This window comes from Thalassophryne amazonica, chromosome 5 (genome assembly GCF_902500255.1).
Source record: "Thalassophryne amazonica chromosome 5, fThaAma1.1, whole genome shotgun sequence".
In the NCBI taxonomy this organism is placed as follows: Eukaryota; Metazoa; Chordata; class Actinopteri; order Batrachoidiformes; family Batrachoididae; genus Thalassophryne; species Thalassophryne amazonica.
This window is the reverse complement of record NC_047107.1, coordinates 131,293,295-131,315,126: the sequence shown is the minus strand read 5'-3', so window position 1 is coordinate 131,315,126 and position 21,832 is coordinate 131,293,295. Positions and strand designations below refer to the sequence as shown.

Sequence of the window (21,832 nt, the reverse complement as noted above, 5' to 3'; positions counted from 1 at the left end):
GATGATATTCCAGTGGAGGCATGGAAATGTCTAGGAGAGATGGCAGTAGAGTTTCTAACCAGACTGTTTAATAAAATCTTGGAAAGTGAAAGGATGCCTGAGGAGTGGAGACGAAGTGTGCTGGTTCCTATTTTCAAGAACAAGGGTGATGTGCAGAGCTGCAGTAACTACAGAGGCATAAAGTTGATCAGCCACAGCATGAAGTTATGGGAAAGTGTAGTACAAGCTAGGGCTAGAAAACAGGTGAAGATCTGTGAGCAGCAATATGGTTTTACGCAGAGAAAGAGCACTACAGATGCAATGTTTGCTCTGAGAATACTATTGGAGAAGTATAGAGAATGCCAGAAAGAGTTTCATTGTGCGTTTGAGGACTTAGAAAAGGCTTATGATAGGGTGCCAAGAGAAGAGCTGTAGCATTGTATGAGGAAGTCTGGAGTGGCAGAGGAGTATGTTAGGGTAGTGCAGGACATGTACAAGAATAGTGTGAAAGTGGTGAGATGTGCAGTAGGAATGACAGACTCATTCAAGGTGGAGGTGGGATTACACCAAGGATCAGCTCTGAGTCCTTTCTTGTCTGCAATGGTGATGGACACGTTGACTGATGAGATCAGACAGGAGTCCCCATGGACTATGATGTTTGCAGATGACACTGATCTGTAGTTAGAGTAGAGAGCAAGTTGAGGCTAGTCTGGAGAGGTGGAGATATGCTCTGGAGAGAAGGAGAATGAAAGTCAGTAGAAGCAAGACTGAGTACATGTGTTTGAATGAGAGGGAGCCCAGTGGAATAGTGCAGTTACAAGGAGTAGAAGTGGTGAAAGTAGATGAGTTTAAATATTTGGGGTCAACTGTCCAAGGTAATGGAGAGTGTGGTAGAGAGGTGAAGAAGAGAGTGCAGGCAGGGTGGAGTGGGTGGTGAAAGGTGGCAGGAGTGATATCAATCAATCAATTTTATTTATATAGCGCCAAATCACAACAAACAGTTGCCCCAAGGCGCTTTATATTGTAAGGCAAGGCCATACAATAATTACGTAAAAACCCCACGGTCAAAACGACCCCCTGTGAGCAAGCACTTGGTGACAGTGGGAAGGAAAAACTCCCTTTTAACAGGAAGAAACCTCCAGCAGAACCAGGCTCAGGGAGGGGCAGTCTTCTGCTGGGACTGGTTGGGGCTGAGGGAGAGAACCAGGAAAAAGACATGCTGTGGAGGGGAGCAGAGTGATATGTGACCGAAGAATATCAGCAAGAGTGAAGGAGAAAGTTTACAAGACAGTAGTGAGACCAGCTATGTTGGACGGCTCAGAGACGGTGGTAGTAACAAAAAGACAGGAGGCGGACCAATTCCAGACTTGTTCATTTCTTATCTACAAGTATATTTTCTTTATGTCTTTCTTCTTTTCTGCGTATTCAGTCGTACATAATCTTCAGGTACGTGACATCTTTGACTGGGTCGGCTGTGACTGATCCGAATGCTGTCAGAGGGCCGATGGATCCTCAGTCAGTTTTCCAAATTGAAATGTGAAATCACTTAACCACCCAGTTAAGTGTTAAAAGGTTCTTACACACTCAAAACAACTTAAAACTCATCCTGCTTTTGTCCAGGAGACGCACTTTTGCTCCGAATAAAGAAAGGATGGTCACTTAAAGTCCAGAGGAGCACCCGTCCGAACTGATAACAACAGACCGTTTACTGCGACCAGTGTGGATCCTGATCCTGCGGGACGCTATGTTATTGTGGTGCCGGGACAACTTTTTTCATTCCCCGTCATCTCAGCCAATATTTACACACCAAACTGGGACAATTCAATTTATTTATTTTTTAATTTATATAACCACAAATCACAACCGAGTTGCCTCAAGGCGCTTCACACAAGTAAGGTCTAACCTTACTAACCCCCAGAGCAACAGTGGTAAGGAAAAACTCCCTCTGAGGAAGAAACCTCAAGCAGACCAGACTCAAAGGGGTGCCCCTCTGCTTGGGCCATGATACAGACATAAATTACATAAACAATTCACAAAATAAATATACAGGAAAAGCTGTTGGTGCACAGGACAGGCGGGTCGCCAGCACAAATACCACACTCATCTCTGGATGGAGCTGTACCTTAAACAGAGAAAAAACAGAATCAGGCATCAGAACGACAAGAAATACTGTATAATTTGTCTAGTAGAGAAGCTTGAATCTACGACTGGACTGGGTTGCTTGACGCGAGGACGTTTCGCTTCAAATCGCAGAAGCTTCCTCAGCTAAAATTCTTGCTCTGGTAGTCTGACTTCTGTCTAGACTCTTGTAGAGAAGAATAAAACCGAAGCCACAAAAGCTGGAGTTTTAAACCTAACCAGTCCCCTCCTACTGAGAGGCCGACTGCTATAGGCTGGTGACTAAACAATAGCTATAATTAGCAACTATTGTGCTCTAGTAAGCACCCTCCTAATAACAGGGCAGCTGTCCCTCCTAATGATGGGACGGAAGCCTCTCCTGATGGCTCCCTTGACGACTCTCCTGTTGACGTGAATGACTCATTACCATGAACAAAAGACTGAAACTGCTTTGACCTGAGTACCCCATTGTAAACAGGGGACAAAGTGTGTCTCAGACCCCCTCCCCAGTTAAGGCTGGGTTTCAACCGTTTCACATAGAATGCCTCTTTGACCCCTCTCTCAAACCATTTCTTCTCTCTGGCTAAGATTTTAACTTCCTTGTCCTCAAACGTGTGGTTAGTGTCTTTAAGGTGGAGATGAACTGCAGACTGAGGTCCATTTGCACCCTCTCTGCGGTGCTGGTATAGCCTTTTGTGTAAAGAAAAACAGAGAAATACTAAAGTGATCGCCAGCCACTAGCCCTTAAGTTCACTAAAAGACCCAGAATTTAGGTAAAGTTGAGGCCTCGGCCAGCTCCGTTTACTAATAAAATGAATTAAAAGAGTAAAAAGCACAGAACTATACTATGCCAGTATGCTAGCCATATGAAAGGGAAAATAAGTGCGTCTTAAATCTGGACTTGAAAGTCTCCACAGAATCTGACTGTTTTATTGATGCAGAGAGATCATTCCACAGAACAGGGGCACGATAAGAGGAAGCTCTGTGACCCACAGACTTCTTATTCACCCTAGGGACACAAAGTAGTCCTGCACCCTGACAACGTAAAGCCCGGGCCGGTACGTAGGGTTTAATTAGGTCAGCTAGGTAGGGAGGTGCCAGTCCGTGAACAATTTTTATAGACTAGTAACAGAACCTTAAAATCTGATCTCACTGGAACAGGAAGCCAGTGAAGAGACGCCAAAATGGGTGTAATGTGGTCAAACTTTCTGCTTCCTGTCAAAAGTCTGGCAGCAGCATTTTGAACCAATTGGAGACCCCTAATGCTGGACTGCGGTAAACCAGAACATAGAACATTGCAGTAGTCCAATCTGGAAGAGACAAATGCATGGATCAGGGTCTCAGCATCAGCCATAGACAGGATGGGACGAATCTTCACTATATTTCGCAGGTGGAAGAAAGCAGTCCTAGTAATATTTCTAATGTGGAGGTCAAAGGACAATGAAGGAACAAAAATTACCCCAAGGTTCCTCACTTTGTCAGTGTGATGTATGACACACGAGCCTAGGGTGAGCGTTAACTGTTCAAATTGATGCCGATGTCTCACTGGATCAAGAACCATCATTTCAGTCTTATTTTCTAGACATCCAACTTCTCACTGATGTAAGGCAATCTTCTAAGGATTTTATGTGAATGAGATTACCAGCAGTTATCGGCATGTATAACTGCGTATCATCTGCATAGCAGTGAAAGGTAATCCCAAAGCACTGCAATATGTGCCCAAGGGGTGCTATATAATGGGAGAAAAGCATGGGGCCTAAGACTGACCCCTGTGGAACCCCAAATTTCATGTCACTAAGGTTAGAGGAAGTGTTACTGTACAAAACACAGTGAGAAGGACTGGTCAAGTATGATGTCAACCATTCAAGGGCACTCCCAGTAATCCCAAAATGATTTTCCAGCCTATCAAGTAGAATATGATGATCCACGGTATCAAATGCAGCACTGAGATCCAACATTCTTCCCAAACTTTTTCTCTCGTCTACCAAACATGACCACACTCCATCTTATCCTTGGTTTTGATACAAGTTACATCTTTTTCTCTGCCTTAGTTCCCAGTTTGTCCAAAAAGACTTCTGCGTCTCGTCAGCATGCACCATCCAGCTTTTTCTTTCAACACACGGTGTAGCAGATGTGTGGAGGTTTTGTATTCCCGCCTCCAAAGCGCACTCCTCCTCCTCCCCAGTTCATAAGAGCTACTCTCATATAGATACGTTCTTCTTGGATAAAAGCCTCCTTTCTTCTGTAACCAGGTGCGATGATGAAGCCATAGTCATCTCAGATCTTGGTCCTCTGGCCATGAGACTTAATCCTCTCCTCCTGTCAGAGGAGTCTTTTGTCAGTTTTATCTCATCTGAAATCAAATTATTTCTTGATGCTAATCACACACCAGGAACATCCTGTTCAACTATATGGGAATCTCTAAAAGCATATCTACGGGCCCAAATTATTTCTTATTGTGCAAAACACACACACAGCACGTCTTGAAGAGTGAACAGGTCCAATACTGGAGCTGGAGTCATTATCAAGCCATCAACCATCTGCTGACATCATGGAAGCCCGTCTGTCCTTACAGACCCAGTTTGATATCATATCAACACAACGTGCTGAATATCTCCTCCCCAAATCCCGACACGGAGACTACGAACAAAGAGACCAGACAAATTCTCACCCTTCAGTTACGACAAAGAACTGCCAATCAGACTCTACCTGCAATGAACAGGGTTTGAAGTGAACAGACGGCCTCAAAATCAATTTCTGGAGGATTTTTAAAGTTCTCTACATGCTCCATCCTTAGACCCAAACACAACTGATACGCTGGAGGAGGACTTCTCCACCCTGGAGATAGTATCTGCAGTCAGAGCCATGCAACGTGGCAAGTCTCCGGGGCCGGATGTGTTGTGAGTCTTGAGCAAAGTCACTTTAAATCTCAACAGTGCAGAGCAGCGAGGACACGAGGAGTCATATCAACCACAGTGTGTTTATTGTGATGAATGTTCCAAAAGTGCAGAGGTGAATCAGCACAACCAAAAAAATCCCACAAACATGATTATGGAGGCTGCAGAATGAAACAAAGAGACACTGGGCAAGAAGATAAAAAAAAAAAGAAGTCAAACGGCTGGATACAGAGAATTGGTACTTATAGGGGAACCACAACAAGGAGCAAAACACAGGAAACATACAACAACAACAGACAGACGAGGACATGTTTAAATAACAGGTGGAATTAACAGCGGGCGGGGAGATAAGGAGAGGGCGGAGCTGAAGAGTCAGGTGAATGAAACAGAGTGCAGAGAAATTAATAACTGAACATACAATACCCCGAGTAAATCACAAAACCACAAACCAACAAATAACTTTAAAGTAAAGAACAAGATCAAAATATAAGGAAGTGAACAGAACACAAAGATTAATAATAACTATCACAGAAAAGCAATATGAAAACTCAACATGTGAAGGAGGGCAAATGGAAGACATTATACAAAAAATAATAATACTTAAAGAATTAATCATCAACTAAAAACACAAGAATGAGACAAAACCCAAAACCACAGCCAACAGGCCGCTGGCTGAAAGAATTCTCAGTTTTTGAAGAGTCATTTACTCTTAAGACCTTACCTCCTACCACGTGTCAAGCAATTATTTCTGTAATTCTTAAAAAAGGGGAAAAACCCTCTGGAGTGCAGTTCATTTCACCCAATTTCTGTCCTTAACACTGAAGCAAAAATTCTTGCCAAATTCTGGCGTCCTTCCTTCCATTATATCACCTGACCAAACAGGTTCTATCAAAGCTCGGTACTGTCAGGCGTCTTTTTCATATCCTTTACAGTCCCTCCCCACCTGGTGTTCCAGAGGTCGTCCTCTCACTTGATGCTAAAAAGGCGTTTGAGCGGGTGGGATGTATCTTTTCAACACATTGCAAAGGTTTGGATTTGGCCATAAGTTCATATCATGGATCAGACATATATCCATCTCTATTGGCTGATGATCGTACTAATACAGAGGTCAGTCAGAGCTGCGTGTCGTCAGAGCGAGCTGCAAAAAGTTTGTACCTGAGTTTTCAGAGGTGGTGTTTGTAGTTGCCATCTGCCACGCCGGTGTTTGCCAACCCGGACAGTGGGAATACCACCTCAACCGGCAACTTAGCCCAGCGACTGGACAGCAACAACGTCCGAGGCCCAACGTGGTGAATTCACTGAGGCCGCGCGCTGCGTCATTAGAGCCGCGCGTCACGAGTGCCGCTTCCCCGAGGCCTCGTGCAGCCACCGCGGATCCATCAGCGCGGAAACACTGAGGCCACGCGGCACCAGCGCAGTGCAGATCCATCCCGGTGACAAACAACGCAGGCTGTTAACATCGGCGATCGACAAGCTGCTCATAAGCCGACCATGGGGCCTAAGAAGGTTCTGACAGCGGAGGAAGGTGACGATATTAAAAAATCTCTGGACTTTTATCAGAGGAGATTTCTGTTGTGAAGCAGCAACAGAAATCAATCATGGATCTGGTGGAGGAGGTGAAGGCATTACGGCTCCAGAATGCCGAGAAAGACCGGCATCTGGTGCAGCTGGAAAATAGAGTGGCTGAATTGGAGCAGTACACCAGAATTAACGACGTCATCATCACAGGTCTTCATATCAAACCACGGTCCTACGCACGGGCGGTAACAGATGAGAGCGGAGGGGAGCCCAGTGAACAGGAGGTCAGCTCTGTGGAAAAACAGGTTGCTGATTTCCTCCTATCTAAAGGTATAGAAATGGATTTAAATAACATTGAAGCGTGCCACCCTCTGCCCCGGAGAAATGACGGTGATAAACGAACCGTCATCATGAGATTCATCAACAGAAAACACAAAACAGCACTGTTAAAACAAGGAAGAAAACTGAAAGGGACAAACGTATTCATCAATGAACATCTCACCAAACGGAATGCCGACATCGCCAGGAAAGCACGCTTCTTGAAGAAACAGGGAAAAATCCAGCACACATGGACTTCAAACTGTAAAATATTCATCAAACTGAACGGATCACCAGAACAAGCAAAAGTCATGGCAATAAGGAACATCGAGGAGCTGGACAAATATGAACAATAGTGTTTCTTAAAGCGAGGATCTGGACAAATATGACCAATAAGGTATGAGGACACAAACACATCACAACACCATGACACAGACCAGAGGAACCTATTCATCTACTACCTATTCATCTACATCTGGAGACAAGAAGGATATAACTCAAAGGATTGCTGATCATGGAAAAGTAGAACTGAGAACATTTAAATACACAGACCACAATGTACTGGACTTGGAGCACGATATAGACCCGGACAATAATTTCTTCTCAAATATCAATGACAGTTGTTGCTATTATACAGATGAACAGTTTAATCGGATCATTAGAACGGATAACAAATTATCAATAATCCATTTCAACAGCAGAAGTCTATATGCAAACTTTAACAACATTAAAGAATATTTAAGTCAGTTTAAAAAAATATTTAACATAATTGCTATATCAGAAACATGGATCAATGAAGATAAAGGAATGGATTTTGAACTGGATGGATATGAATTTAATTGTGTAAACAGAAAAAATAAGAGTGGAGGAGGAGTGGCTGTGTATGTGGATAAGAACATGGATTATAAAATAGTAGACAATATGACAACTGTGATTGATAACTTATTAGAATGTATAACTATTGAAATATGTGAAGAAAAAAGCAAAAATGTATTAGTCAGCTGTATATATAGAGCACCAGGATCTAGTATTGAAACATTCACTGACTGTATGGGAAAAATGTTCTCAAAAACTAATCAAAAAACTGTGTTCATTTGTGGTGACTTAAATATTGATCTGCTCAATCCAAATAAGCATAAAATAACAGATGAATTTATCAGTATAATGTACAGTATGAGTTTATATCCAAAAATCACCAGGCCAAGCAGAATTACATCCCATAGTGCTACCTTAATTGATAATATATTCAGCAATGATATTGAGAATAACACTGTGAGTGGATTATTAATCAATGACATTAGTGATCATCTACCAGTTTTCATCGTTTATAATAGAAACCATCAGCGGAATCAGCCAGAGGAGAAAATAAAATACAGGCGAGTGCAGACAGAGGAAAACATGAACACACTAAAGAAGGATTTACAGGAGCAAAACTGGGAAAAGGTATACAGTGAAAGTGATGTTGATAGTGCATATGAAACTTTTTTACAAATATTTACATCATTATATGATAAAAATTGTCCAATTAAACAAGACTACAGAAAACAAAAAATCCAAGCTCGACCATGGATGACGAAAGGGTTACGAAATGCATGTAATAAGAAAAATACACTGTATAGAGAATTCATAAAACTAAAGACTAAAGAGGCAGAAAATAGATATAAGAAATACAAAAATAGATTAACTAATATTATACGGGTATGTAGGAAGGAATATTATAGTAACATATTATATAATAACAAAAACAATATTAAAGCAATATGGGATATATTAAATAGCATTATCAAAAATGGTAATAAAAAACAGAGTTACCCTCAGTATTTCATTGATAATAATGTCAAGAAGGAAAATAAGGATGAGGTAGTCAACGGTTTTAATAATTTTTTTGTAAATATTGGACCAAGCTTGGCAGAAAAAATTCCCGATTCCCAACCTGAGGATTGGGATAATAATCTCATAGAAAGAAATCCCTGTTCAATGTTCCTCACAGCAGTGGATGGAAATGAAATTATAGACATTGTGAATAATTGTAAATATAAAACATCTACCGATTTAAATGAAATTGATATGGTGGTGGTAAAACAGGTCATTGAATGGATTGTAGAACCATTAACATACATCTGTAACTTATCATTTCAAACCGGTAAATTTCCCAATCAAATGAAAATAGCTAAGGTTGTGCCGCTGTATAAGACTGGGGATAGACACCACTTCACAAATTATAGACCTGTTTCTTTGCTTCCACAATTTTCCAAATTATTAGAAAAGTTATTCAATAACAGATTAGACAAATTCATAAATAAACATAAATTACTTACTGATAGTCAATATGGATTCAGAGCACATAGTTCAACATCACTTGCATTAATAGAATCAGTTGAGGAGATTACAAACGCCATAGACCACAAATTACATTCAGTTGGAATATTTATAGACCTTAAAAAGGCTTTTGATACAATTAATCATGACATATTAATCAATAAACTTGAACAGTATGGGATTAGGGGGTTGGTGTTGCACTGGGTGAGAAGCTACTTAAGTAACAGAAAACAGTTTGTGAAGTTGGGGGAATATACATCATCATGCTTGGACAATGCTTGTGGCGTCCCACAGGGGTCAGTATTGGGTCCAAAACTGTTTCTAATTTCTATAAATGATATTGTCAATGTTTCCAAAATATTAAAATTAGTATTATTTGCAGATGACACAAGCATTTTTTGTTCAGGGGGGGGATTTGCAGGAGTTACTGAGGAGGATCAGTATAGAAATGGGAAAATTGAAAATATGGTTTGACAGAAATAAATTATCATTAAACTTAAGTAAAACAAAATACATGTTATTTGGCTATTGTAATACAGACATACAGGTTCAGTTACAAGTCGAGGGGGTAGATATTGAAAGGGTACATGAAAATAAGTTTCTGGGGGTGATAATAGATGATAAGATAAACTGGAAGACTCATATAAAACATATACAAAGTAAACTGTCAAGAAGCATTTCAGTTCTAAACAAAGCGAAACATATTCTGGACCACAACTCACTCCGCATTCTTTACTGCTCACTGGTTTTACCATATTTACAGTACTGTGCAGAGGTATGGGGTAATACTTATAAAGGTACAACACAATCACTATCAGTAATGCAGAAAAGAGCTATAAGAATTATTCATAATACTGGCTATAGAGATCATACAAATCCACTATTTTTACAATCCAAATTCTTAAAATTCACAGACTTGGTTCATTTTCAAACAGTACAAATTGTGTATAAAGCAATAAACAATTTACTTCCAGCAAATATTAAAAATATGTTTTTTTAACAGATCAGGGGATTACAGTCTGAGGGGGAAATTTAATTTAAAGCATCAGTGGGCACGAACAACATTAAAAGGTTTCTGTATTTCTGTCTGTGGGGTGAGGATGTGGAACAGATTGGGAGTGGGGCTCAAGCAATGTCCAAGCATGAACCAGTTCAAACAGCGGTACAAAAATATGTTTTTTTCTGGGTATAGGGAGGAGGAAGGGTAATGAGGGTTAGGGTGTTTTTGTTTTTTGCTTCGGCTTGTAAATATATAGTATTTTGTATGTAAGTAGGTATGTGTAGGTGTATATTTATGTTTGTGTATATATATGTGTATATATGTATATGTGTATATATGTGTATGTATGTTGATGTGTATATGTATGTGTATGTATATGTGTATATATATATATATATATTGATATCGGTTTAGGTGTGTAGGAATCTATGTGTATATGTGGCAAAGGGTATTACTGGTTGTGGGGAAGAAGGGGTAGGGATAAATAAGCTGATGCTTCACCCTACCCCTTTTTGGACATGTTGGGTACACAGTAGGAACTTTTTTGTTGTTGTCTTTACTGATCTATCTTGTAATTGTTGTTGTATCACATGTTCGAAATAAACAGTTTTCATTCATTCATTCATTCATTCAATAATAATTTGTCCCCTTTTTTTGAGCTTAAATGAGGCACACGACAGGGATGTCCCATGTCACCGCTGCTTTTTACGGTTCCAATGGAACCACTAGCTATAGCTCTGAGGCAAAATATTGATCTCAAAGGAATTCAGCGAGCAGGGACAGAGCCTAAAGTTTCACTGTATGTGGATGACATGCTACTTTATATATCTCAACCCCTTCTGAGTCTTCCTAAGTTAATGGTCTTACTAACAGAATTTGGCAAATTATCCGGCTACAGGGATAATATTCAGAAAAGTGAGCTGAGGCCTGTTGGCACTGGTAATGAGATATCCTTAAATTCACGTCCCTTTAAATTCAGCTACCTCGGCATATGGATCACAGACACACAAAGATATTAGCCTAAGGTTTTATATATTTTTCAGTGCCTTTGTGTTTTCTAACCAAATCTTTTTTTATCAATTCAAATAATCAGATATCAAGTTTTATTTGGAAAAAAAAACACCTATGACAAAGGGAAGTGTACGTCAGAGACTTGGCTCAGTGGGACGGATGTCACTCCCTAATCTGTTACTGTTTGCTCCATCATTAATAGACTATTTTGCCTCCTTTGAACAGTTGGTACAAAAATATCACATTTTGTTTTCCTCCTTCTTCTTCTCATTCTGTTAAACTGTAAAAACAATCCTTGATCCAAAAAAATAAATAAAATAAAATAAAAGACATTTGTAGTGTTCAGAAGAGAGTCTGCAAAACAAAAAGTGGAGGTGGTTGTTCTGGCGTAACCATGGTTACGGCATCGTTTCTATCACAAACACTTCAAACTGTTCTGTTATTGCACCTTTAATGTAAATGAAGAATGAAATTATTCAGGTTTCTGGGATTTGTGTAGCAGAGATTTTTTTTTATGTCCGCAGGATGTCTCATCCCATGTTGTTCCGTCTCGTCTCGTCCTGTCCCGTCTGATCTTGTCCTGTCTCATTCTGTCCTGTCTCGTCCTGTCCCGTCTGATCTTGTCCTGTCTCATTCTGTCCTGTCTCGTCCTGTCCCGTCTGATCTTGTCCTGTCTCATTCCGTCCTGTCTCGTCCTGTCCCGTCTGATCTTGTCCTGTCTCATCCTGTCTCGTCCCATGTTGTTCCGTCTGATCTTGTCCTGTCTCATTCTGTCCCATCTTGTCCTGTCCCGTCTCCTGCCTGCAGGTTTTGACACTGCGTCCTGGCTTTGACTGACAGGTGCTCGCTGCTTCTGGAGTTTAACTCAGAGCTCAAAGTCCAGCAGAACTCACCTCTTCGGCCCAACAGGTCCTGCAGTCTGGTTCCTGGTCTGGTTCCTGCTTTGTTTGTTGCCGGTGGATCCCGTGGCTGAGGTCAGGGATGTCGGGGCGTCTCTCAGGCCGAAGCTCTTGGCGGCGTGTCCCAGGTGGAGGGATCGGATGTGGAAGGCGTGTTTGAGGTGAGCGGGGTAGGTGGTGTAGGACCGGATGAAGGACTGCAGCGCTGAAGAACATCAACAATCAGACACCAAAAGACACCAAAGGACCTGGACCCAGACGCAAGGACCGGGCTCAGGCTTTAGTGACTGGATGACTAAACCGCGCAGTTGTACGTTACCTTTTTTAGCCATCTGGAGGGCGTTCGTACTGGAATGAACAAAGTTCTCAAAGTGCGTCTGAAGGACTGTGGCTCGTTCTCTGACCTCCTGCTCCAGAGCTCTGGACCAAGTCTGACAAAGAAACACAGACGTGTCAGACTCAAAGCAGAGCTGAACCACTAGACGTTCTCCCTGAAGAACGCCTGCCGTGTCTTCTGGAATATCCTTTCGGTGTTTCTGGTTCATAATGTAACTGGTTCAAGTAAAAAACGTGTTTTTCAGTCGGGTTTAACTGCTGAGTGTTTCTTGAAGGACACGGTGTCCCGTTGGGCTCAGGGTGACTACCATGCTACAGAGACCTGCACAAGGACAGTCGGTGAGTTCTTGGATAACTTTAAAAAAAAAAAAGAAAAGAAAAATATCCCAGCACCCGTCGGTCACACGGAGTGATCCTGAAACCAACATTTACAGATTTTCACATGATCTCGCTGGTGCAAAAAATGCGGCGTCTATTTGACCCAACGTCAGCTAAACTGTTGAATGATGGCGGTTTGCACCTGGACTCACGACGCTGAAAATTATCAATCTGTCCTGTTCCTGCATGTTCTAAATCTGCAGTAATGAAACCTGCTCTTAAGAAACCCGAACCAGACCCAAGTTCACCGGCTGCCATTCCTGAAAACGTGGTTGGATTATCGCACTAATAAGGAACTGTTTAGGAGGCACAACTCCACCAAGACGGACTCACCTTGCTGTGGTACTTTCCTCTGCCTTTGAAGGTGTCGTCCATCATCAGACTGGACAGAATGTCATGCAGCTTCATCTCTGATAGGCTGGAACACAGCAAGACCCGCCCACACAGTCAAAAACCTGGGTTTGGGTTTTAACCCCATGTGGGAGCCCAATATCTCAAAACAAACGTCACACTGTGATGATGTAAGCGTAGATGTAGATCTGAGAGACTGAGTCCTTCTGAGGGTCGGACTGCATGTAGTTTATGCACTTTTTCCAATCTACCTAATCTGCTATTCTAATTGAGTATGGAGAATGTTCTGTGTATGTATGTGGGGCTTCTGGGGATAGGGGAGAGCAGTGAGGGGAGATGTACATGCAGGTTTTTCTTTGCATTGTCTTATATTACTTTAGTACTTTTTTATTATTTATTTATTTTAGAGCACCAAGAGGATTGCTATCCAATTTCATTGTATTTTGTGCAATGACATTCATTCGGGCACAGAAGCTGGAGTGCAGTGTTAGTTCAGGCCAGCAGGATGGGGGGGGTGGGGGAGTGTGGGTACATGCTCAAGCCCCTCAAAAAGGCTCTGACTGCCGTCCCTTCCACCCCATGCAAGCTTCATTTACATCCTGAAATATGGTGCAAGTGTGACATCTAGTGGTGAAAAAAAAATATTCACAGCACCTTGAAGGCCAGGTTTAACCACAACAGCCTTAAAACTAGCTGGTGATTGATGGCAGACATGTTTTTGATTGGCTGCGATAGCTGTCAGTCGACACACCTGAAGCTGTGATTGGCCAGTTCGGAGATGAAGGCGGTTTCAGCAGGTGTGAGGAACAGAAGGCTGCTTCCTCTTCCTCCGATACGAGCCGTCCGACCAACGCGGTGCACGTACTCAGCCGCTGAAGTGGGTGGAGTATACTGCACACACGGGGTACTGATTTTTACCTGATCAGCTGAGGTCATTAAATCACTGATTGCTGTATTGTGCTAAAGTTGCTACAATGATTTTAGATATGAACGTTTACGAGTCGTAAATTCAAGTGTCCTGATTTACCTGAACAATCCAGGTCACCTGGGGGAGGTCCAGACCTCGAGCCGCAACATCCTGGAAGCAAAACACTATTTTAAAATGACAAAAAAAACTTCACAGCCAATAAATCTCCAAAACATCGACGACAGTGTAGTCTGTCAACGTTCTCAGCTGAGACTCAAAAAGGGGCGGGGCACGGTTGAGGTACGTTGTGTCAAAAAGGACACAGCTGGTATTTGTGTGCCGCTGGAGGCAGCCTGGAGCTCAACGCACAGAACCAAACCAAGACTGATGTGGTTCAGTTCCTGAAGTGCCAGAACTCTGAGGGTTTACAGTTTAGGACAGAGTGACGCTGCTAGCTGCCTCGCTGACAGTTATGACTGTTAGCAAGTAGGATGTCTGTGAGCTCGAGTGTCTCAGAGTGAAAGAGTCAACACTGGACAAAGAGACAGAGTCAACACTGGACGAAGAGACAGACACACAAGTCCAAGAAGTCTGACGGGTCAAAGGCCCGATGTGTAAAATGTGACGCAAGTGTGAGCGCCTCCTAGTGGTAAACTGTAGTTTGAACACAGACAGCACGATGTGTAGCAGATCTACTGACCGTACAGAGAAGAACTCCAGACCCAGACTCTGAAAACTGCTGGAAGACGGCTGAGCGATCCTGGAGCACAAAAAAGACAGAAGTTCTCTGAAAACTCACATCACAGCATCACAACATGTTGCACTTTGACCCCTGGTGGAGAGGCTTTCTGTGTTTGTCACATGGTCCTGAGATGTGGTTGTGGTCGGGGGTTCAGGTCAAAGGTCCAAAGGGGAGCGCTGGGCTGGTTCTACGTATCAGCCCACGGTCACGCAGCACACGTGTATTTGGTAACAGTAAAAATGGACGCCATCACAAGAACATCGTTAGAATAGTTATTTTTGTCAACGTAGGTCAGGTCAGGGAGCATCCACCACACCGAATCACCTCAGGCCCTGAATGGCAACCACCCAGACAAACAAGCGGTCCATCCCCACCTCTCCAAAGCAACCTGCAGCCGAGTGAAAGGTGGGTGTGTTCTTTTCCAGCCACTGGGGTCCCAAAGACTTACACTTTGTTTATTGTCATGGCACAAAAACACAAGAATGACTCAGGCAGTGAAATATTGTTACTTGCCTACTGCAGTACACAGCAAACACTGACAACTTCTTTCTATGTACCTACCTACCTACACATATATACATACACATACGTATACACACACGTATACACACATACGTATACACACATATACACACATACACATACGTATACACACATACGTATACACACACGTATACACACATACACATACGTATACACACATATATATACATACACACACGTATACACACATACACATACGTATACACACGTATACACACACACATACACATACGTATACACACATATATACATACACACATATATACATGAATGAATGAAAAGAAAACTATTTATTTCGAACATCTGATACAACAACAATTACAAGATAGATCAGTAAAGACAACAACAAAAAAGTTCATACTGTGTACCCAACATGTCCGAAAAGGGGTAGGGTGAAGCATCAGCTTATTTATCCCTACCCCTTCTACCCCACAACCAGTAATACCCTTTGCCACATATACACATAGATTCCTACACACCTAAACCGATATCAATATATATATATATATATACATATACATATACACATATACACATATACATATACACATACATATACACATATACATATACATATACACATATACATATACACATACATATATATACACATATACATATACACATACATATACATACATGTATATACATGTATGTACGTACATACATGTATATACATGTATGTACATATACATACATACAATAGCCAAATAACATGTATTTTGTTTTACTTAAGTTTAATGATAATTTGTTTCTGTCAAACCATATTTTCAATTTTCCCATTTCTATACTGATCCTCCTCAGTAACTCCTGCAAATCCCCCCTGAACAAAAAATGCTTGTGTCATCTGCAAATAATACTAATTTTAATATTTTGGAAACATTGACAATATCATTTATATAAATTAGAAACAGTTTTGGACCCAATACTGACCCCTGTGGGACGCCACAAGCATTGTCCAAGCATGATGATGTATATTCCCCCAACTTCACAAACTGTTTTCTGTTACTTAAGTAGCTTCTCACCCAGTGCAACACCAACCCCCTAATCCCATACTGTTCAGGTTTACTGATTAATATGTCATGATTGATTGTATCAAAAGCCTTTTTAAGGTCTATAAATATTCCAACTGAATGTAATTTGTGGTCTATGGCGTTTGTAATCTCCTCAACTGATTCTATTAATGCAAGTGATGTTGAACTATGTGCTCTGAATCCATATTGACTATCAGTAAGTAATTTATGTTTATTTATGAATTTGTCTAATCTATTATTGAATAACTTTTCTAATAATTTGGAAAATTGTGGAAGCAAAGAAACAGGTCTATAATTTGTGAAGTGGTGTCTATCCCCAGTCTTATACAGCGGCACAACCTTAGCTATTTTCATTTGATTGGGAAATTTACCGGTTTGAAATGATAAGTTACAGATGTATGTTAATGGTTCTACAATCCATTCAATGACCTGTTTTACCACCACCATATCAATTTCATTTAAATCGGTAGATGTTTTATATTTACAATTATTCACAATGTCTATAATTTCTTTTCCATCCACTGCTGTGAGGAACATTGAACAGGGATTTCTTTCTATGAGATTATTATCCCAATCCTCAGGTTGGGAATTGGGAATTTTTTCTGCCAAGCTTGGTCCAATATTTACAAAACAATTATTAAAACCGTTGACTACCTCATCCTTATTTTCCTTCTTGACATTATTATCAATGAAATACTGAGGGTAACTCTGTTTTTTATTACCATTTTTGATAATGCTATTTAATATATCCCATATTCCTTTAATATTGTTTTTGTTATTATATAATATGTTACTATAATATTCCTTCCTACATATCCGTATAATATTAGTTAATCTATTTTTGTATTTCTTATATCTATTTTCTGCCTCTTTAGTCTTTAGTTTTATGAATTCTCTATACAGTGTATTTTTCTTATTACATGCATTTCGTAACCCTTTCGTCATCCATGGTCGATTTTTTTTTTTTATATTTATTTCATTCATTTAAAAGAAAAACAGAAAAGCAAAAAACAAAAGCACCACAATACCAGAATGAAAAGGAGCAGAAAGAAGAACAAGTCTTATGATTTCTGCCCCTTTTAACAATACAATCTTTCAATATACAGCATCATAGTCAACATTATTTAACAGATTGCATTTCTTTAACTTGTCACATACCACTGACCCATTTCATAATTATGACCATTAATTAATAGATTACATCACTGACAGGTTACATTTAAACTTAAGACACTCCAAACATTATTAACAGTTTACTTTTTTTTTTTTTTTTTTACTTTCTTGCAGCCCACTGACTTACTTCATAGTTTCATACTTACTTAATACATCTAATTTAATATGTTTTTTAAATAATTTAAGCGACCGTAATTCTTTAATTTCTTTATTAAGATTGTTCCATAATTTGACACCATTTACTGCAATACTCCTTTCCTTTACTTTGGTTCTAAATTTCTTTTTTTTCTTTTCTTTTTTAAAGACTTCTATTCCTTTCAATTTATAACTACTTACTCTTTTTTCAAACATATTTTGAATGTTTGTTGGTAAAGTATTTTTATTAACTTGGTACATCGTTTGTAATATTTTCAAATCGACTAAATCATGAAATTTAAGTACCCTATACTTAATAAACAATGGATTAGATGGATCTCTAAAACCACTGTTACTAATCACTTTTAAAGCTCTTTTCTGCAAAATAAATAAAGGTTGTATATAGGTTGTATATGTTGATCCCCAGATTTCTACACAGTAAGTTAAATATGGGACAATCAATGAATTGTACAATGTTAATAAACCATAACTATTTAATGAATATTTTACTTTATGCAAAACAGCAATGGCTTTCGCTATTTTTCCTTTTATGTAATTTATGTGTGACTTCCATGTAAGATCTTCATCAATTATGACTCCTAAAAATTTCATTTCTTGTACCCTTTGTATATCCATTCCATCTATTTGTAATGACATTATTTTTTTTCGCTCTATCATTAAACAATATGAAATTTGTCTTATTAATATTTAGTGACAATCTGTTTATATCAAACCAATGTTTAACTTTTTCCAACTCTGTATTTATCACTTGTGCTACTTCCTGTATATCTGATCCAGAGTAAAACAGCGTTGTATCATCAGCAAATAAAATGCTGCCAAGCACATTGGATACATTCACAAAATCATTGATATACAAAATAAACAGTTTGGGTCCAAGTACCGATCCTTGTGGTACTCCATAAATAATGTTACACAATTCTGATTTGGTATTATTTATCTGAACAAACTGTTTTCTATTTTCTAAGTAGCTTTTTACCCACTGATGTGCAACACCTCTTATTCCATATTGTTGTAACTTGTGGAGCAATCTTGAGTGGTCTATAACATCAAAAGCCTTTTTCAGGTCAATAAAAATACTTACAAAATAATCCTTATTATCTATTGTTGTTGATATTTTCTCTATTAGTTCCATAATTGCCATAGCTGTCGAATGTTTTGTTCTGAATCCATACTGAGCATTATTTAAAATATGATGTTTCTCAATAAATTTATCCAATCTTGTTACAAAAACTTTTTCCATAATTTTAGAAAACTGTGGAAGCAATGATACTGGCCTGTAATTAGAAAAATTATGTTTGTCTCCATTTTTATATAATGGGACTACCTTAGCAATTTTCATTTCATCTGGAAAAACCCCAGTTGACAGAGACAGATTACAAATATAAGTAAATGGTTCAATAACAATTTCTATTATACTTTTTACAGTCATCATGTCTAAATCTTCATGGTCAGTTGATCTTTTGCTTACACAGTTTTTTACAATATTTCTTATTTCATCTTTTTCCACATTGTACAGGAAAATACTATTGACCGTATTTACCAATGTACATAATTTATCTTCTATTATTGGTTTATTTCCCACCAGACTTGACCCTACATTTGAAAAATAATCATTAAACCCATTTGCAACTTCTTTTATATCATATATCTCTTTATTTTCCTTAACAAAGTAATTTGGAATAGTTTCTTTCGTTCCATCACTATCAATCACACTTTTTATAATTCCCCATGTTACCCTCATATTATCTTTACTCTTATTTAGTTTTTCACTGTAATAATCTTTTTTTTGTTTCCTAATTATTGTTAATAGTTTATTTTTATATTTTTTGTATTTATGTTCTGATTCCTTTGTTTGCAATTTTGAAAAGCACCTGTATAAATAGTTTTTCTTTGCACAAGCATTTTTTATTCCCTTTGTCAGCCATGGTTTATTTACTCATTTCTTACTAATTTCAATTAATTTACAATTTTTATTGTATGATTTCATCAATATTTTCATAAATGAGTTATATGCTACATTAACATCACTGACAAACTTCTTCCCAGTTTTGATTTTTAAGATCATATTTTAATGCCTCTAAGGCTTTTACTGACTTATCTCTTTTAAAGTTTATATCAGTTTTTTTGTTGTACCTATTTTTATATTTAAATATTGAAAAAAATTGGTAAATGGTCGCTAATATCTGTCATGAAGATCCCATTCTTGATAATTTCATCTGTTCTGTTTGTAAATATATTATCAATTACCGTTGCACTTTGCGATGTAATTCTGGTTGGTTTTGTTATCAAGTGGAATAACCCCAAACTATACATTGAATTCACAAAATCACTTAATCTTTGGCAGCTGGAGCTCTCTATGTTAATATTAAAGTCCCCACACATAAAAAGTGTTTTGTTTTTAATTTGATGGAATAACTATTATTTTATCTGTAAATTTCACAACACAAGAATCTGGTGCTCTGTATACACAACTGATTAAAATATTCTTAGATGTTTCATGTACAAGTTCCACTGTTACAATTTCTATGACATCATTCATAATTGTCATTTCTTCAACAATTGTACACATCAGATCTGTTTTTGTATACAGAGCAACACCACCGCCTTTTTTATATCTTCTGTTTACAAAATACAGCTCATATCCCTCCATTTGAACTTCATCCATGAGATCATCTTTAAGCCAAGATTCAGTGATTGCAACAATACTAAATCTATTTTTAAACTGATTTAAATAATCTTTTATTTGTGACATTTTACAATACAAGCTTCGACTGTTTATATGTAAGAGTGACAGGGTATCTTCTGCAATTTTTTCACTATTCAGCTGTTCTACTGTATAATACTCACAACCAATTGTTTTTAAGTCAAATATACTTTCATCAATATTAGTGTCTATGTCATATATTTTATCCTCTGTTTCCATGTTTGATCAGATTTTTTTTGTTGGTCCAATTACCAACAGATGTTATATTTGATTGTCTATTCAGGTCTGTATTTCGTAAGGTCCTCCATGTTTTTGATTTGTATACCGTTTGTTCCTTCTTTCACTCTAATCCACACCCTACAATTCCAGACCCATGTAGCAACAATATGTTTGTTTTCTTAGTAGTCTTGCTTCCCTAGCAATATCTGCATTTTTTTTGTTAAATGCTCATTTATATAGACACTTGTTCCTTTCAAATTCTTTGCCTGTCTTAATAACTCATTTTTATATTTTCTGCTTGTAAATTGTATAACAATGTTAGACAGTTTATTTTTTCTATCTTTAGTTGGAACAGTATAACAGTCTGATATTGTGTCTTGATGGATGACAACACCTTTTTGATATAAAAAGTTTGTAACTTGTTGTTCCAATGATTGTTGTTCTTCAGGTGGTGCATCCTCCCCACTGGCTACACCAGAATCCACCACCCTTGCATATGTCCGATGCCTTTTTTCTAGTCCAGATATTATAACGTCATCTTTTCTAGTAAATTGTTCAAGTTCATCTACACGTTGCTCAAGTTTCTTAATGATCTTGTCCTTCTCTTTAATCAGATTTTGGAGTTCTTTAATTTCCACCATCAGTTTGTCTAGATTAGACATGTCTTTTGATATATGGTTTAATGAGGTCTTTATCTCCTCTATATCTTCCTCGAGTTTATCTGTTTTCCTGGGTGGTGCCATGCCGACTGTCGTGGCTCAGTATGGCCACTACTGATTACAAAAACAATTCTCACCAGTAGCCTTCGCCACAGGTCCGGTAGCCGCACCCCAACCCTCCCCGTTGCTAACCTCGTTCACAGCCGCCCCAGCCACGGTCGTAGCCGCCGCCAGCCCCGGATGTAGCCGCTGCTAGCCGCGGATGTAGCCGCTGTTAGCCTCGGATGTAGCCGACGCCTCGGGCCTGGATGTATCGCCGCCACAGATGCCTCGGGCCTGAATGAACCGCCTCCACCGATGCCTCCACTGCTAGCCTCGGACGTAGCCGCTGTTAGCCTCGGATGTAGCCGACGCCTCGGGCCTGGATGTATCGCCGCCACCGATGCCTCGGCCTGGATGAACCGCCTCCACCGATGCCTCCGCCGCCAGCCACGGACGTAGCCGCTGCTAGCCTCGGACGTAGCCGCTGCTAGCCTCAGACGTAGCCGACGCCTCGGGCCTGGATGAACCG

At 39.4% G+C, this 21,832-nt stretch overlaps 1 protein-coding gene across 1 annotated transcript in view; it reads right to left on the bottom strand.

Moving 5' to 3' along the window:
- ddx31 (DEAD (Asp-Glu-Ala-Asp) box polypeptide 31) overlaps nucleotides 1-21,832 on the bottom strand; it is a 56,540-nt gene that overhangs the window by 4,823 nt on the left and 29,885 nt on the right. The window contains exons 13-18 of the mRNA XM_034169626.1: nucleotides 14,732-14,818; nucleotides 14,152-14,202; nucleotides 13,876-14,015; nucleotides 13,107-13,191; nucleotides 12,379-12,490; nucleotides 12,054-12,264 (exon numbers count right to left, since the gene is read on the bottom strand). Coding sequence (XP_034025517.1) covers nucleotides 12,054-12,264; nucleotides 12,379-12,490; nucleotides 13,107-13,191; nucleotides 13,876-14,015; nucleotides 14,152-14,202; nucleotides 14,732-14,818 — 686 coding nt within the window. The remainder of the gene's footprint in view (nucleotides 1-12,053; nucleotides 12,265-12,378; nucleotides 12,491-13,106; nucleotides 13,192-13,875; nucleotides 14,016-14,151; nucleotides 14,203-14,731; nucleotides 14,819-21,832) is intronic.